At 37.9% G+C, this 18904-nt stretch overlaps 1 protein-coding gene and 1 long non-coding RNA gene across 3 annotated transcripts; one reads left to right on the top strand and one right to left on the bottom strand.

The window, feature by feature from the left end:
• Nucleotides 1-1104: 1104 nt before the first annotated feature.
• LOC149835122 (microtubule-associated protein 70-2-like) lies at nt 1105-4170 on the top strand. Of its 2 annotated transcripts, none has more exons than XR_016432596.1 (3): nt 1105-1684; nt 1890-2043; nt 3207-4170. XR_016432596.1 is itself a non-coding variant. In XM_090010416.1 (3 exons), the coding sequence occupies exons 1-3, from the start codon at nt 1561-1563 to the stop codon at nt 3231-3233; spliced, it is 237 nt and encodes a 78-aa protein (XP_089866542.1). In that variant the 5' UTR covers nt 1105-1560; the 3' UTR covers nt 3234-4170. The 2 variants fall into 2 exon arrangements, 1 of the variants encoding a protein (XP_089866542.1); XM_090010416.1 differs by having other exon boundaries at nt 1958-2043.
• A 412-nt stretch (nt 4171-4582) lies between these two features.
• Nucleotides 4583-7076, bottom strand: LOC149835121 (uncharacterized). Its single transcript, XR_016432595.1, has 2 exons — nt 6489-7076; nt 4583-4763 (listed from the first exon to the last, which is right to left on the bottom strand). It is a non-coding gene; the product is annotated as an uncharacterized LOC149835121 (long non-coding RNA).
• Nucleotides 7077-18904: the final 11828 nt, after the last annotated feature.

Raw genomic sequence — 18904 nt, 5'->3', positions numbered from 1 at the left:
TGTCAACATACACGAGAATACGAGCCCCATGTGCTTGTATACGTGGTGCTCATTCAAAGCCCCGAACACAGACGTGAGATTCAGTGAATCATCGAGGGCGAACATACACCACCCTCTCATAAAAAAGCAACCGGGCCTTTTACATAATTTATATAACACAGAAATCGTACATAATCGGTCTATCTTTAGGATTCATTACATTGAAAAGCCGCCCCCCTACATCATATTGTTCCTTTGGCAATAGATATTTTCATGATAGACATTGGTTATAGTGATATTGTATATGACCAATGGTCCGTTATATTGAAGCTAAACCCTGCACATCTGGCTTGAGGCTCATGGAGACTAGGGATGGTAGTAGACCAGGGGAAAACGGGACCCTGCCCCACCTCGCTCTGTTTGGACCGGGGATAAAGGACATGAAACAGAGATGGAAGCAGGGATAAAGGATAAAATCAAAACCCGTGCAAAGATGGAGATGGGAACAAACTTATGCTTTCCCCCGCCCTGCCCCATCCCCAATCCTTCTAAGGGATGGCAATGGACTGAAGGAAAACAGGGTCTCGCCCTGCCTCACCCCGTTTGGACCAGGGATAGAGGACATGAAACTAGGATGGAGGAGGGAGGCGGGGGTGGAGGTTAAAATCCAAACACGTGCAGGAATGGAGGTGGGGATGAAGGTTTGGATTTTGACACGGGGCAGGGGTGGAGACCTTGTCCCCCGCTCCCGCTCCCGCTCCCGCTCCCGCTCCCGCTCTTGTCCACTGTCATCCCTAATGGAGACATGTGAGAATGGCCCCCCATTGGCAATAGATATCTTTAGTTACGACGACACTGTATACGACCGAGGGTCGGTTCTATTCAATCCCAACCCTGCACATCCTTGAGACATGTGAGAATGGGGCCCACACACCTCCACCAATGATGCTGATGTAATTAACATCATAGTAATGAGTCTGTGCTAAATGAAATTTTTGCTAAATTAACTTAATGTTCTACGTCGTTGGATTTTGCTTAGATCCAACGACGTAAATACCAAGTACTTAACACTTTAGGGTTCTCGAATCCCTCTCGTCTCTTCTCTCTCCCTTTCCTGCTCCTCTCTCGGTTGAAGTCCTTTTAACCAAAATGGGCTCTCCCCTCTCTTTCTCCTCCTTACGGTTGCAGGAGGCGGGACCATCACCGATGCGTCGCTCAACTCTCCTTCTCTGCACTGACGAAGGACTCGCCCACCGTCGGATCATCGCTAGAGACAGAGAGGGAGCGTCGCCGTATCGACAACATCACCTCCTTAACTGGTTTTCCCTCTCTCTCTCTCTCTCAATTGATCTCTCTCGCTAGAGCATCAACGGAGGGGTTTTGATTTCTGACGAGTTTGACGTGGGGGTGGATCGAGATGGCGGTTCCGCTAGCTGTGGATGCTTTAAGATTCAAAAGATAAATATGATTTTTAGGGTTTTTTGTTCGATTTTGATGCTTTAAGGGAGGTTCGAGAGATTTTTTGGGTTTCCTCGTGGTTCGCTGTAGGTTTTCCAATGGCGGACTTGCAGAACCGAGGGGATGATCCAGGCATTGAGACTTCGAAGTCATTCCTCAGTTCTTTTGGGTCGTTCAAGAGTGAGAGCAAGAGCAGAAGGAAAAGTCAGCATTTGTGATCCAGATCGACTCGAGAACGAAGTTAAAGGTGACATTTTCATTGGGCTCTTGCTATGCTTATTTTTTATCTGATTGTTTTTTATTTTCTGAAGAAATTTGGTTGCATTTTCCGTTTTCCTAATTACATTGTCTGGTTTGAGGGTTTGTATTTTTAGAGACTTCCTTTACTTTTTAGAGGGATCTAATTTCAGGTTTCAGATGACGAAGATTAGTTTTCTCTTTGTCGTTCACAGGTTGCACGTATTTTGGGTTGTGTTACATCTGATTTTAATGTTGTGCTCAGGCTTTTCTTTTTGTGTAGATAAGGACAGGGAGTTAGGAGAAGCCCAAGCAAAAACCACGGCATTGAAATTATCAGAACGTCTAAGGAAAAAAACTGTTGAAGAAGTAGGTTTTGTTTTTTTCACAGTCATTTTGTTGTCATTATCCATCATTTTTATTTTTATTTTTTTATTATCATTGTTGTTGTTACTAATATAGCTTCAACCGTTACTCTTACCACTGAAAACATCACCAATTAAAGTTATTATTATTTTCTTTCATTGTATGAGTTTGTTATTTGTTATTATTATCATTTTATAAAGAACTAGATTTGCAAGTAGAATCCATTAAATACATGTTTTCTGTAAAAATGTTTAAGATGCCTATACTTAGAACATCAAGTACTTTTTGTTGTTCTTTGTCCAAACCAAATTGATCTAACCTTAAATATCTGACTTATCTTATATATGTGATATTTTTGAATAATTAACTATTGGTTAGTTGGGGAGATGGAACACACTGTTGCTCTGGATTCCTGGGATCAGACCAATCAAACTATGAAAAATTTCAATTTAGATATCAAATTGCAATTAGAGGCACACATTTATCTTTATTCAGATGTTTGGTTATACTTCTTAGTTTTTAACTATTAATTAACATATGAAAGAGAGGGCGACAAACTTATGATATTTGTTAAAGATGTATAGCTTGCACCATCATGTTTAACACTGATGATACACAAATGTTTTTCTAAAGCTCGTCTCTTTGAGGCTCCCCAACCTCAATAATAAAATACTTTACATTCTCTTGTCAGAGCTGCCTCAGGCTCACTGCCAGAGGTGAGGACCTAGCTACCTCAGGCAGACTGCTTGAGGTGATGACCGAGCTAACTCAAGCTCAGTTCCTGCGAAAATGAGTAAAGAGGGTACGGTGATATGGTGCTATTTTTTTTGTTGGATATTGGGATATTCATTGTAGAACAGTCAGTTAATTGTCTATGTTTTTTGGTTATTGTTTTCTTGAATATTACCTTTACATGTCAGTTTTTCCTTCACGGGATTTGATTGTTTCCTATGGAATCAAATGATTTTTTAATAAATGGCCCATCCACCTGCTTGTTCATTGCTTGGCTGTCTTATTGGTCTATTGGCAGGGATTTTGCAAATTCTAGGAATTCAAGGCTTTCATGAATTTTATAAATTCTAGGTGTTTTTTTGTTCTAATATTTATAATATAAATTTAGTTAATATACAACTTTTATTAATTATTTTTGTATGTTTTTACTGCAGGTAAATGAAGATTATGTAAAGGCATAGAGAGGTCATCTGCCACGCTCTCAGACAACCTCTCAAACTGTCATGCTCAAACCACCTCTCGAACCATCATGCTCAGACCTCTCTCTCTCTCAATTTAGAATTTAAGTTTGGCCATTGATATTTTAGAATATAGGTTCTAACATTGAACCTAAATTAGGGACTTTGTTGAAGTTTTGTAATTTAAGTGACACATTTTGTCTATATCACTTGTAACTTTAACTAGATTGTTGTTCTTTAATTGAAGTTTGTAACTATTATTCTCATCACACTAGCATTTTGGTTGCTAGGTCCCATTCAAGGCATTTACTTGTTTGTGATGATGAAATCTAGAGTTTGATACATGGTTTGGATGGACGTGCAAGTTTAATCTTATTGGAAAACTCTTCTTTTCCTCTAAATGGATGCATAAAATGTCCAACCCATTATTGCAAGTTGGGTTGTACACAGTCCAAATCTGCATAATGTGGTATGCTTTAATCTTTGTGGACCCGCCTGGGTTGGCCCAGTTTTGGGTCCTACGAGGTAATCAAGTTACCCATATGGATCACCACATTGAGCTCCAAGGGGGGATGCAATATGCATTACATGCCCTTGAAAGACAAAAAGGGTTCTTCATTGAGCTTGTTAAGTAGCATTCTAACCTATGACCATTCAATGAAAAAATATGGGTGTTGCTTTCCCAAGATTCTAACGTATGACCAGTCAACACAGGAGAAGGCACACTTATTTTGGTGAAGATTTGAGTGTGGTGTTTAATGGTTGACACTACTTCTCGACTTATCTCATTACATTTATCATTTTGGATGTACCAATGTAATCAAGCGGGGGAAGGAGGGACCTTAGCCATGAGGAAGTGGATATTAGGTGCACACCATTAATGCCCATAAAGAGAGGCGGGTGGACATTTCCCCAAGTCAACAAATCAAACAATAAGCAACCTGACGTAATGACTACACCAAAATTTTTCTTGAAAAAAAGCTAGTGTAAACCCAAAAACACAGTTCATAAACCAACGGGGGCTCGGCTTGTCTGGTAGAAGCAGCTAGTGCACATCTCCTTGTGTTGGGACGTTGCAGGTTCAAAACCCAATGGTATAGTTGTATAACTGGTAGGGATCTGTCTAACCCCAGCTTGCCTTTTGAAAAACGGAACACATAATTCATAAAGCAACTAGATCAACTAAAAAAAATACAGTAGTTTCTTCAATTTTTTTATTCCCAATTTCAACTAACATAACTTGGCTTTTAATTGGCAATCAAAGATCCATCTATCCATCAACAAAAAAGGAAGTACATAGAAGGTGACATTAAGCATCCACATATTCTGCTAATATTTTCCCAAGGCTCAAGTGAGAACTAAAAAACTTAGTTTTAAAGTTAGCCAAGCTTAAATCAAGTTAACAATGAAAGCAACTAGTCCAATATACATCCATTTATACAAATAACATGTTTCAAATATAGAGAGGAATGCATCTTGAGAGCAGCATATCCATTAGCCAGTTCCAGCATTAGGTCTTTTGGTATGATGCATCTTGAACAAAACAACAATAAGAAGACAATCAAATAGTTTAATGGTCAAATATACAAAATTGGAAAGAAATGCTTATGGTCTCATTTGATATACAAAATTAGAAAGAAAAGATTTAATAGATACATATATACATCAAACATATATGATGATAATTTTAAGATTTACATATCAAGCAAGCATGTTCTACCTAAAAGGAAAAGAAAAGATATGAACTAAACTTACCTGAATTATGAAGTCATTCCCAGTTCCTAAATGAAAATCACCAGTTTGCAAATTCTTGCTCAAGTAACTTTCATGAAGCCAATCTTGTGTCTCTTGAGTGACATAATTATCATTATATCCACTTTGACGCAACATGATTCAAAGTCGCTTTCTAATTTGCTTGAGATTCAGAATCACATGGAGTCTCATGTGATTTTGAATCTCAAGCAAATTAGAAAGTGACTCATTTGCAAAGATTCACTCTCATTCAAATGAGAAAGTAAATCAGAATGATCCAGCCGAACGTGCCCCCAATGTAGTTAGTAACTTTTAGTTGAGTAATTTAATCAGTTAAGAACCAAGTACATATATGCAGCCACCAAATTCCCTCCTAAACCATGCCAACCAACACGAACTAACATTTACATCAATGTCTTCACTAGAACCCATCTGTATCCTTCTCCTCACGCCAAACACTATTTTATGTAGGCAAATCTTGGAATAAATGAACCAAAATTACCCCCCACCCCCTGTGACTGCATTTTACACAAGAATCCATTCATACCACCCCCCTCCCCTGTGAATGGATTTACGTATGAAATTTTTCACAAATGGGATGACATTTCCATCATGGAATGTCTTTCCCATGGAGGTATTTTCTTATTGGTGGGAATAAAACAAATGAAGCCTAGGTTAATATGGCCACACAACATCTGAGCCACATGCATTTTGTCAACAAATCCTCGTAACATAGATCACCAATGAAGAAAACCCCTTTTTACACATTTGCAAGATGGTTAGCCACCAACCATCACCAGATATATTGCAACCATAGATATCTGACAATTAAAAGTCAAAATATATTGCAAATTTTTATTAAGATGGAAAAAAATAGACTTAGATTGAAAAGAATCACTATCGATTAAGAGCCGAGGTCTCTTCGTTGACTGTTTTTTTTTTTTGTAAACCCAACCTAATCGATTATGACAAAAACTATGAAAAAAAGAGAGCAAACGGAGAAATACATGTCTATATCAAATATAATACAAGTCTCAGTTTTGGTTTTAAAAATGCATCTCAAATCTTTGATTTATGAACAAAGATCTCAAGCGTAATTACAAATATAGCTTCCAGGAATTTCTCCGCAAGAAAAAAGTTTCCACAGACTTTAAATCCAAGTTGTTTTTCTCAGAAAAATCTCAATAATTTTTTCAAAGTATATATATAAATGACACAAAACACGCATAATATTTCAAACTTCTAGAATATTAAAAATTATTCAACATGTACACCTAACAACAACAACAAGAACTTTCCATTAACAACTAACAATTAATGAATAAAACTAATGGATTGTAAGAAGTATATGTATCTAAAAAGTAAAGGAAGTCTCTAAAAATACAAATCCTCAAACCAATCAATGTAATTAGGAAAACAGAAAATGCAACTAAATTCTTTCAGAAAAGCGAAAACAATCAGATAAAAAAATACGTAAGCAGAGCAAGAGTTCAACGAAAATGGCACCTTTAACTTCGTTCTTGAGCCGATTAAGCTCCATCTTCATCACAAATTGATGAAGTCCTCCTCGGAGCCAGATCGCAGATGCTGACTTTTCTTCATGCTCTTGCTCTTGAACGACCCAGAAACACTGAGGAACGACTTCGACGTCTTGATGCCTGGATCGTCCCCTCTGTTTTACAAGCCCGCCATTGGAAAACCCACAGAGAACCACGGGGAAACCCGAAAAAACCCTCGAACCTCCTTTAAAGCATCAAAATCGAACCCAAAAACCCTAAAAATCCTATTTATTTTTTGAATCGTAGAGCACACAACTAGCGAACCGCCATCTCGATCCACCCACATGCCGAACTCGTCGAAAATCGAAAGCCACGCTTGATCCTCCGACGAGAGAGATCGATTGAGAGAGAGGTTTCAAGTGAGGAACGCCTCTCCTAATGCTTGAGAGAGAGGGAAAATGGCAAACTAGCTGATGAGGGATTGTTGTCGATACAGCGACGCTCCCTCTCTGTCTCTAGCGATGATCCGACGGTGGGTGAGTCCTCCGGCAGTGTGGAGAAGGAGATTCGAGCGATGCGCCGGTAATGGTCCGCCTCCTGCAACCGTAGGGAGGAGAAAGAGAGGGGAGAGACTGTAAGTTTTGTTTAAAAGGACTTGAACCGAGAGAGGAGCAGGAGAGAGAGGGAGAGAGAGAGAAGAGACGAGAGGGATTCGAGAACCTTAAAGTGTTTTTTTACGCCATAGATTAAACGAGATCCAACAGCGTACAACATTAACTTAATTTAGTAGAAATTTCACTTAGCACGGACCCATTACTCTCTAATATGAAGGTAGAGAGGTGGGGCCCATGATAGAAACCATTGCTGACTTCAGATCTCTTGTATTTGTAGTATCTGAAAATACAAATCTAAATGTAGAGATACCTACCACAAGTCTGACGATTTAAATGAAGCAAAGTGTTAACCGGATGAGAAGAACTCCAAACCTTATATTTCTTCTTTTTTGGTTTTATTTTTCTATTGATGTTTTCTTATGATTGAACGTATGAGGTATTCACAAACCTTCATATACTTTTTGATAGAGAGTAGAGACAAAGTCTACAAAAGTCTAACAAATGCAGTTGGACAGTTATCATTCTCCTTATCCATAACCAAGAGGAATTGGAGTTGAGGTAGAGTTCAACTCCTTTCATCCAAGCAATTACCGAACGTGCACAACTAATTCCACTTGATGAGAACATGTAAAAGTTATGCCCCCTTAAGATTGGGTGTGAATCCAACATTCTTTTACTTGGCCATACTTGTAAACATTATCTTAAGGCGTATTTGGCGCCCTATACTGTGGATGAACTTTTGTGGAAATCAGTTATGGGGATGACACAATTAAGAAGTTCATCTTAAGGATAAAGAAGTTATTGGGAAACTGTATCTTGAAAGGACTTTTATACATTAATAGTGTGTTTGGTGCATTAGTTAAAAAGGCCTTCCAAAGCACTGTTTTTGTAGTAAAGAACCAACTCACCCTTGACCTTTTAAAATGGACACAATCTTGGGTTGGGTATAGGTTAAACCACCCAACCCAACTTGAACCCAACTCGAGGTGGGTCGGGCCAACCTGAACCCAACTCGAGGTGGGTCTGGTTTGGGTCCATTTCACATCCATAAAATTGTGCCAATCTTATTTATATCCCTTTTGTCTTACATATGGAACCTGCTTATACATTGATATAATGTCATGTACTGTCGAGTGCTTTGACACAATTCTAAAATATGTGAAATACACACAAATAACAAAAAAATTAGCTAAATACATGACATATTTTGTTGACCTAGAAATATAACTTTCAAGATAGGAAGAGAGTTGTCGGCCTTAAGTACAATATAAAATTGGTTTTGTTATGTTATATTGTTCAAAATTACCAAAAGGAGAAAACATGACATTATAAGACCAATGAAAAGCCAATTTACTGATGCACAAAAGTATAATAAAATAAATAAAAATAGCAGTGGTCGACATAATGTATAGGAATACCTAAAACAACCAAATTAAGTTTAGAAGTAAAAATGATAGGGGACACCCTGAAAGCAAATGCTGCCATTATAAAAATTTCAGGGCAACCATTTTCAGATCTGGCATGGTTTGAAAAACATGATAAAATAAGTAGCAGGGTTTGATAACAGAGCCAAGAAGGAAAAAAATAATGCATGCATCAAAAGCCTTTCCCCTTAAAAGTGACACAGTAAGTTAGATAGGCTCATGTGACACTAGGCTAGATAAGCTCATGTTAACAAATCCCTAAAATACCAAAATGTAAAACTTCAAATAAGACTATGTTTTTCCTTCAATGGGTTTCATGTCTGAAAAGGAAAGGAAAATTACCACAGGTGTAAAATCAGGTTATTTCTTAGTTTCTTCTTCACCTAGATCAATATAGATGAAAAAAAAATTAATGCTCTTGAACTCTGACAGAAAGAATCATGTAGAAAACAGTACCTAAAATTCACTTCTCAATTGTCTAGGACTTTCACCAACTTGTCATTTTTAAAATTAAGATCAAGAAAAAAAGTCACAAATATGTATCATAAATGCAGAATACTGGAGATACTTTGCTATCCATGTCACATGATTGAAGTTGTTGCATTAACTGCTATCTCTTTGCAGTAATTAGCTTGAACTCTTGTTTCTTCAAAAGATAACTTTGCATCTCAACCCATGGTCCAAAATTGAAACTTGAGTAGATTCACACCAATAGTGTGCTTCAGATGTAGTCCCAACTTATGTTCCCACAGTGCAACTGAAGAGCCCCTTACCACCAATGATGATGTATACCATATGTCATCCCAAATTGTAGCTTGAAATTTTGAAATTAAGCAAAAGGTTATGAGGATCAAATACGAAAACATTCCAAGCACCAGGTCGAGAAAGGATTTTATTTGGGCTTCCATATTAGACTTTCTTTAGAATTTTCTATAAAAACACTCCAATTTGTCACAGAACAAGGAAGAATGATGGTACCACTCAAACCAACAACGTGTTTGATCGTTGCCAAAATAACTTGAGGAAAAAGGTGAAAAGATACATACACATATCATTTCTCAGTAAGATATATAATATATAACAGTTACAGATTAATTATACAGCAAGAAAACAAATTCTAGAAAAGGAAAGAATTCATGATATATTTGGTTACATATATTTAGTTACAAATGCAAATCAGTAACAGACTGGCAGGCATGATTATCAGATCTGGATAGCTCAATACTCCCCCTCAAACTGGAGCATGGAGATTAGTAATGCCCAGTTTGGAAAGGAGAAACGAGAATTGGTCTCGACCAAGGGCTTTGGTGAACAAGTCCGCGACTTGATGGTTAGTGGAAACATAAACTGGGCGGATGTGCTCGGCAATCACCTGATCACGAACAAGATGGCAATCGATATCAATGTGATTTGTACGCTCATGAAAGATAGGATTAGCAACAATATGGTTTGCAGCCTAATTGTCACAGTGCAATGTAACAGGGCGTACGAAGGTAACTTGGAGATCGTGAAATAAAAATTTTAACCAAATTATTTCACACACTGCATTCGCCATTGCTCGGTATTCTGCTTCAATGGAGGATCGGGAGACAGTTTGTTGTTGCTTTGTTTTCCAGGAGATCGAACTATGGCCCAAGAAGATGCAATATTCAGTGACAGAGCGACGGGTGGTGGGGCAGGTTCCCCAATCAGCATCACAAAAAGCATGAAGTGTAAGATGAGAAGAAGATGAGAGAAATATGCCTTGACCGGGATGCTGCTTAAGATAGCGAAGTACACGGAGAGCAGTTTGCATATGCGATTGACGGGGGGGGATTGCATGTAGCGACTCAACATGTGCACTGCAAACTAAATATATGGACGTGTGATGGTGAGATCAATCAACCGGCCGACAAGGCGCCTATATAAAGTCAGATCTCGAATTAGGTCGCCATCCTGTGTGTGTAAATGTAACCATTGCTTCATCAGAAAGTTAGCTGGCTTGGCTCCCAAAAGTCCATATTCATTGAGAATCTCAAGTGTATACTTGCGTTGAGACAAGCAAATACCATCAGTGGATTGAGAAGAAAGGAAATACTTAACCTGTCCAAGGTCTTTCATATGAAATTGAGAAGAAAGGAAAACTTGCAAACGAGCAACAACACTTTCATCATTGCCTGCAATGATTAAATCATCGACATACAATAATAGAGTCAAGAAAGTATGATTAGCAATATAAGTAAATAGCGTGTAGTCGGCTTTGGATTGCTGAAAATCAAAGTTTTTGAGTGCCATGGCAAACTTTGCAAAACAATTTCGAGGAGCCTACTTCAAGTCGTATAGAGACTTATGCAGCTTGCACACCAAATACTTCCCCTGCTTGGAATATCTGGGTGGTAGGTTCATATAGACTTCTTCATGAAGGTCACCATATAAGAAAGCATTATGAACATCCATTTGATGAAGAGTCCAATTTTTAATGGCAGCCACAACAAGTAAACAACGTAAGGTAACAAGTTTGGAGACAGGCGCAAATGTCTCATGATAATCAAAACCTTGACGTTGTGAAAAACCTTAAGCAACTAAATGTGCTTTATACCGTTCAATCGAACCGTCTGACTTATACTTAATTTTGTAAATCCAACGACAACCAATAGGTTTGAAATGTGATGGCAAAGAAACCACTGACCATGTCTTATTCTTTTCTAAGGCTTGAATCTCCGCAGCCATAGCATCTCTCCAACAGGTATCTTTGAGTGCTTTAGTGTAAGTTGCAGGTTCAGAGTGGGAAAAAATAGAGAGGAGAAAGGCTTTGTGTGAAGAAGATAATCGGTCAAAGGAGACATAGTGAGAAAGTGGGAAATGGGTACTTGAGGATCCCTCCATAGGTCTCGTAACTGGAGTAAGCAGAGAACAATAAAAATCTCTCAATTTTACAAATGGATACTTACATCGGGTGGATCGACGAAGAGTGGCATCTTGACGTGATTCTAGAAAAAGGTCAGATGCTGCATCGGTGAGATCAAGAGATAACGTGTGGGATGGGTCTAGGTGAGTGACATCATGAAGGTCAGAACTAGGGGGCGTGGGAGATAAAGTAGAAGAAATTGGACTATCAAGGTCAAGTTCATGAATGGGCTTGTCAAGACAGACCTGGGCGTCCGTTCAAGAACACTATGAAAAAAAAATATTTTCATGAAAAATAATATCTCGACTAGTAAAAACATGTTGGGATTCTAAATCAAACACTTTATATGCCTTTTGACCAAAAGGATATCCAATAAAAATACATGTTCTAGCATGAGTGTCAAACTTTGAGTGGTCTTGTCAAGATTCTTGGCATAACAAAGACACCCAAAAACTCAGAAATGATCATACGTTGGTTTTTTGTTATAGAGACGTTGAAAAGGAGTTTGTTTGATGGGGTGCAGTTAATTAAATAAGCAGCAGTGAAAACACACTTGCCCCAAAATTTAAAAGGAAGATTAGCTTGAAAACGAAGTGCTCGGGTGACTTCTAACAAATGCCTATGTTTGCATTCTACAACTCTATTTTGCCAAGGTATAGAGATGCAACTATGTTCATGAATAACACCTTTGTGCGCAAGAAAGTTTTGAAAGTCATGGGAAAAAAATTCAGATCCATTGTCGGACCATAATTTTTTAATATCAATATTAAATTGAGTTTTAATCAATGAGAAATTTTTTTTAAGAAGAGATTGAGTTTCAGATTTGTGATGCATAAGAAATACCCACACAACTCAAGAAAAAATCATCAACAATAGTTAAGAAATAATGAGCACCAGAAAGAGAGGGATGAGAATATCCTCCTCAAATATCGCAATAAATTAAATTAAAAGGGGTAGAAGTGGAAATTTCAATTAACGAGAATGAAAGACGAGTCTGTTTAGCTCGTGGACAAACATCACAATGACAATTTCTTGAAACAATTATGGAATCATAATGAAAATATTTTTTTATACGTGAACTAGACGGATGCCCAAGTCTCTAATGCCAAATGTCAAAAAATGTAGACAATTGGCAATATCCTGAGATATTTGTTGATCCAACCATCAAATAATACAAGCCATCATGTTCTCTACCCACTCCAATCATCTTCCCCGTTGAAAGGTCCTAAATAACATAAGAATGAGGAGAAAAAACAACAGAACATTGTTGATTTTTAGTCAACTCACTAACCGATAAAAGATTAAAGTGAAATAAAGGTATATGAAGAACATTATGAATGCTGAAATTGGAAAAAAGTTTGACAGATCCTTGATGAGAAGCTTGGACAGTTTTTCCATTTGAAAGGGTAACAAAGGAAAAATTATGAAGAGAACGAACATGAGTCATAGAATCAAGGGTGGAGGTGATATGTTTGCTAACACCTGAGTCAATTATCCATAAAGATGGGTTAAAAACTGAACCTGCAAAATTTATCATTGAAGAGTTGTCTTTGAGGAGATCCTTAAGCTGTTGATATTCTTCCAAAGTAAGAACCGAAGCTGCGGCAGTGGGTTTCAAACTTGCATTTGCATCTTTGGTAGAGGCATATGGTTGCCATGAAGGAGCCGAGATGTTCTAGACTGAAGAAACAAATGAAAGTGACTTATGCAGGCGATGCTCTGAGGACATCCATGGAGTTTGAAGCATTTGTCCTTGACATGTCCAACACCATTACAATATGAGAAAACTGGGTGTGTTCCAACCGGTCGATGTACCCCTTTGTTTTTCCAATTTTGAGAGTCATTTGCAAGCATGGTTGCATTATTCTAAGATTGAGGAGATGCCTCTTGAACATCCCTTTGCTTTTCTTCTTGAAGAACCAGTGAGTAAACTTTAGCAACGGAAGGTAAGGGTTTGATTAATAGGATTTGTCCTCGCACAACATGATATGAATCGTTTAATCCCATAAGAAATTGAATCACCTTTTCTCATTGTTGTTGTTCAGCAATGAGTTTCATTGCACCACAGTTAGACGTAGGTAGAGGGGAATAGGATAACAATTCATCCTAGTAACTTTTCATCTTAGAAAAGTATGCATAAACAATCATAGAACCTTGTTGTAGACGACAAATAGCAGACTGAATCTGAAAGATTTTAGGGGCCATGTAAAACCTGCAAAATTTTGATAATTATCAAAATAAATAAATAAACTCTGCCTGTGTAGTTATACACTGCCGGTCCCAAGCCCGGATAAAGGAGGAGGGTTGCGGTAGGCCTGTGACAGCCAGCATAAAAACTTTGTCATATCCTATGAAAATGAACCAATATGAGAATTTCGTTGGGGCGTTCCCTACTGAGCGACGCGCTGTACTCTCTAGGCCCGGAGGCAGTGATAAATGTGCAAGGGTTGCTAGGTCGTCGCCCAGAAGCGACGCGTCACACCGGCGCCCGGGTGTGGTGTCAAATAGGCAAGGGTTCCCTCACTTTGTTGGACGGGTGGGGGTAAAGAAGTTAGTCCAAGACCATAAAATTAGGTTAGCCACTTGGAACATAGGGTCTTTAACTGGTAAGTTGGTAGAGTTAGTAGATGTTATGTGTAGGAGAAAGATTGATATTTTATGTCTTCAAGAGACCAAATGGGTAGGTGAGAAAGCTAAAGTGATAGAACCTTGGGGATATAAGATTTGGTATACAGGAATAAATAGGAATAGGAATGGAGTAGGGATTGTTATAAGTCGTCAGTTTATAGATAATGTAGTTGAGGTCCGTAGGAAGGGTGATAGAATTTTACTTATTAAATTAGTATTAGGTACGGATATTATTAATATTATTAGTGTTTATGCACCTCAAGTAGGTTTAGATGATTCCATTAAGCATCAATTTTGGGAAGATTTAGATGGAGTAGTACAAGAGACATCTTATGGAGAAAAGCTTTTCATCGGCGGTGACCTTAATGGACATGTAGGCATTAGTAGGGATGGATTTGAGAATATCCATGGAGGCTATGGTATAGGAGAAAGAAATGAAAGTGGAGAAAGGATTTTAGATTTTTGTTTGTCCTATGATATGATCTTAGCAAACACTTGGTTTAGGAAGAGGGAGTCTCACCTAGTAACATTTAAAAGTGGGGTTAATACGAGTCAGATAGATTTTTTCCTACTTAGAAAGAGAGATAGGGGTTGTTGCATCGATTGTAAGGTTATACCAGGAGAAAGTGTAGCTACACAACATAGAGTCTTAATTTTAGATCTTAGAATTAGACAATGCCGCAAAAGGGATAGACATAGGATAGATCCTAGAATTAAGTGGTGGGCACTGAAAGGAGCTAAACAAGGAATGTTTGTAGAGCAGGTAGTTAAGGAAGTTGATTGGTGTCTCGAGGAGGATTCAGAATCAATGTGGAATAAGATAGCGGGTGGTATGAGAAAAGTAGCTAAGGAGGTATTGGGTGAGTCTAAAGGCGGTGCACCACTAGGTAAGGATACATCATGGTGGAACGAGGATGTCAAATTAGCTATTAAGGTTAAAAGAGAGTGTTATAGAAATCTAAGTAAGAGTCGTGATAATGAGAATTTGGAGAAGTATATGATAGCAAAGAAGGAAGCTAAAAAAGTTGTTCGAAACGCGAGGGCTAAGGTATATAAGGAGGTTTATGACAAGTTGGATACCAAAGAAGGCGAGAAGGATATTTATAGGCTTGCAAAGATGAGAGATAGGAAATCGAAGGATTTGGGTATGGTTAGATGTATCAAAGATGAAACGCAAAGGGTTTTAGTCAAAGATGAGGAGATTAAGGAGAGATGGAAAGATTATTTTGATAAACTATTTAATGATAGTCATGCTCAAGATCTTGGAGACTTCTCCATTCCTTTTCATGAGATAAATCGTGACTTCATGCGCAAGATTCAAAAGAAAGAAATTGCAGAGGCTTTGAAGAAAATGAAATCAAGAAGGGCAGTTGGCCCAGATGGTATACCTATCGAGGCTTGGAAATGCTTGGGAGAGAAAGGTTTAGAATGGTTGACAAATCTTTTTAACTTGATTTGGCGAACAAATAAGATGCCTAATGAGTGGAGGAAGAGTACTTTGGTGCCTTTATATAAGAATAAGGGTGATATACAAGATTGCACAAACTATCGTGGTATAAAACTCATGAGTCATACTATGAAACTTTGGGAGAGGGTGATTGAGTCTAGGTTGAGGAAGGTTGTCATGATATCGGAGAATCAATTTGGTTTTATGCCTGAAAGATCAACTATGGAAGCTATACATCTTCTTAGACAACTTATTGAAAGATATAGAGAGAGGAACAAAGATTTGCATATGGTTTTTATTGATTTAGAGAAGGCATACGATAGAGTACCTAGGGACGTTCTCTGGTGGACAATGATGAAGAAAGGTGTTTCTCTCAAGTACATTAGTATAATTAAAGATATGTATGAAGGAGTAGTAACCAATGTCCGCACTTGTGGAGGGGTGACAACCAATTTCCCGATAACGGTTGGGTTACATCAAGGATCTGCTTTAAGCCCTTTCCTATTTGCAATAGTGATGGATGAGCTTACGAGATCAATTCAAGAAAATGTACCGTGGTGTATGTTGTTTGCTGATGATATTGTTTTGATTGATGAGTCTAGAGCTGGGGTTAATGCTAAGTTAGAATTATGGAGACAGACATTGGAAGCTAGAGGTTTTAAGTTGAGTAAGAGTAAGACTGAATATATGGAATGTCGGTTTAGTAAGCAACGAAGTAGTGATGGGAGTGTAGTGAAGCTTGGTGAGCAAGATATACCGGTGAATGATTATTTCAAATATTTGGGATCCATCATTCAAAAGTATGGAGAAATTGATGGAGATGTAAATCATAGGATAAAGGTTGGGTGGATGAAATGGAAAAGTGCTACTGGAGTGCTGTGCGATCGTAGAATGCCATTGCGGTTGAAGGGAAAGTTTTATAGGACGACTATTAGACCCGCTTTACTATATGGTACGGAATGTTGGGCTGCCAAGAGACATCATATTCAAAAAATGAGTGTAGCTGAGATGCGGATGCTTAGATGGATGTGTGGAAATACAATAAAAGATAAGATTCGGAACGAAGAGATACGTAAGAAGGTAGGTGTTGCACCCATTGAAAATAAGATGCGAGAGAATCGTTTACGGTGGTTTGGACATATTCGGCGAAGGCCTAATGATGCTCCAGTTAGAAGGTTGGAGAAATGGGAAAATATATTAGTTAAAAGAGGTCGGGGTAGGCCTAGGAAGACTTGGATGGAGATGATAGGAAAGGATATGAATGCTTTGAACCTCACCGAGGACATGGCGTTGGATAGAAATGATTGGAGGAAAATGATTCATGTGGAAGACCCAAAATGAATTTCTTTTTTGGTTCATATCGCTGACCCCAATTGTTTTGGGATGAAGGCGTAGTTGTTGTTGTATCAAAATAAATAAATAAATATTACAATTCTTTAAAATAAATATGGTGAAGTGATATAGAGTCGATCCAAATGGATCTTGTATCCAAACAGGATCAAATGGATCTAATATTTAGATTCAGATAAGACGTATGGATTCAGATCCTGGATGGATCCGAAACCCAATTAGAATCCAATTGGATCTTAATGGATCCAAATATGGTTGAATCTCAATCGAGATCCAAGAATGTAGTTAGAAAGTTCAGAAGATCTAAATATATTTTTGATCCAACTCGTATTTGAGATTCGTCAAAAAAAATGAATTTGTATATAAAAGAATTAACAAAGACAAATAATACAACAAGAGGTGAAGTAGTGTTATGGCAAGAGGTCTTGCCTAGTTATGAGGCAACCTGAGTTCAAATCTCATTAGCCATATACATGGATTTTAGGAAGAGGACATGTATTTTTGTCAAAAACATCATTTTTGGGATTTCAGCCAAAACATCAAAGAAGGGTAAATACATTAATGTTGCAAGAATATGCAACAAAATATGCAATAGCGCATTAGTGGGGTTTGTTGCCCCTAAGGGAAGAGAACTCCGGTTCAAATCCCCCTGTGCGTCAGGATATTTTTGCTAAGAAGCCTTTTATTACAATTTTTGAAATTCGAAATGGTTCATAACTCCTCATTTAAGAGGACTTTAATAGGAAACTCATTTTTTTTAGAAAATGAAGGTCGAATGAAGGGTCTTGATTAGAAACCCAACCATCTAGCAGGGGAGGGCTCCCTTCCCACGATTTTCGAAATGGGAAGGGGGAGGTTTCAAAACAAAGGAAATGAAGAGCATCCCAAATTTCAAATTTAGTTGTGGGGGGTTACAAAACCTCAATTAAGAAGGTCGATTTCAAGAAAAAAGAAAAAAATGAAAGAATGAGAAGGGTTTACAAAAAAGTCAAATTTTTGGGCTCTTTCCCCTTTCTCTCTCGCGTCTTCTCCTCTCACTCGTGTGACCATCTTCCTCCCTCTTCATGTTTTTTCCAACTTCAGCCACTTCTATCCCTCTATCTCCCTCTCTTCTTCTCCTTTAACTCTCTTCTACCACTCTTTGTCAATTTTGCTCCACACATTTTTAGAGGTGCTGGACACGGTAAAGCTAAAAGGGAGGACAACAACCATCAACCCAGTCGCATCCCGAACATATTCAACGAAGCATTTCGTTAAAAAAAATGTAGAGGTACATTATCTCTATGCATGTGCGCAGTGCCATGGGGCACCTATGTGTGTTAGATTAGTCAGATGTATTTACCATAATCTGGGCATATAAATAATTTTAAACTTGTGATAACTATGTATAGTAAGGTATAGAGTTTTTAAAAAAAAAAAAGAAGAGAGAGAGCGAGATATTTCTTTAGATCTGTGTGGGCTCAGATTCCTTATTGCATGGGCATACAACCTTTTAAACCAGATCTGCACATTTTGGATGATTGACCTGTTATAAACTTGTGTAGTCATGTAATAGATATTTTAATCTTCCATCTTGGATATGCTTACAATCATTGAAATCCATTGGTGTGTGTTAAGACAGAAGCATAAACCTACGTACTCTTTAAGTGTTTGATATAAGCATGGTCCTTGAATATGTAATATATAAAATTTGTAAATTTTAGATTTTTCATTTTTATGTGGATGAACATTAGGTTTCGGCAATTACACATAGTTAGACAAAAAAATGTACCACTATCCATTGTAGCTCTGTACACTTCCCTTTGCATGACTCTAAAAAAAAAATTCTTCACCATGGATATTTTGATATGCTCTTATGAATTTGAGTATAGGCTTGCATAAGGAATTTTTTTTTGGCTCACTCCTAATCATGGGATTTTTAAATAGGCTCAAATGAAGTGTATTTGATCGATCATGTATATATGACTGGGATGGACTCAGCTTCAGTCATTGATCGGGCTGCGAGATGGGTCATCAAACCTAGTCATTTATCTAGCTGTGATTTGGGCGATCAGACCTGGCCATTTTGGCTGG

The sequence above is a fragment of the Nuphar pumila genome, chromosome 6 (genome assembly GCF_984573655.1).
Source record: "Nuphar pumila chromosome 6, dmNupPumi1.hap1.1, whole genome shotgun sequence".
NCBI lineage: Eukaryota > Viridiplantae > Streptophyta > Magnoliopsida > Nymphaeales > Nymphaeaceae > Nuphar > Nuphar pumila.
The sequence above is the reverse complement of the archived record's forward strand: the minus strand, read 5'-3'. Positions and strand labels throughout refer to the sequence as shown.

Bases quoted from the DNA above. Each gene is read 5' to 3' on its own strand.
- LOC149835122 (XM_090010416.1), top strand. From the start codon at position 1,561: ATGATCCAGGCATTGAGACTTCGAAGTCATTCCTCAGTTCTTTTGGGT. The intron at 1,685-1,957 runs GTGACATTTTCA...CTTTTTGTGTAG, and splicing joins ACTCGAGAACGAAGTTAAAG to ATAAGGACAGGGAGTTAGGA. The intron at 2,044-3,206 runs GTAGGTTTTGTT...TTTTTACTGCAG, and splicing joins GGAAAAAAACTGTTGAAGAA to GTAAATGAAGATTATGTAAA.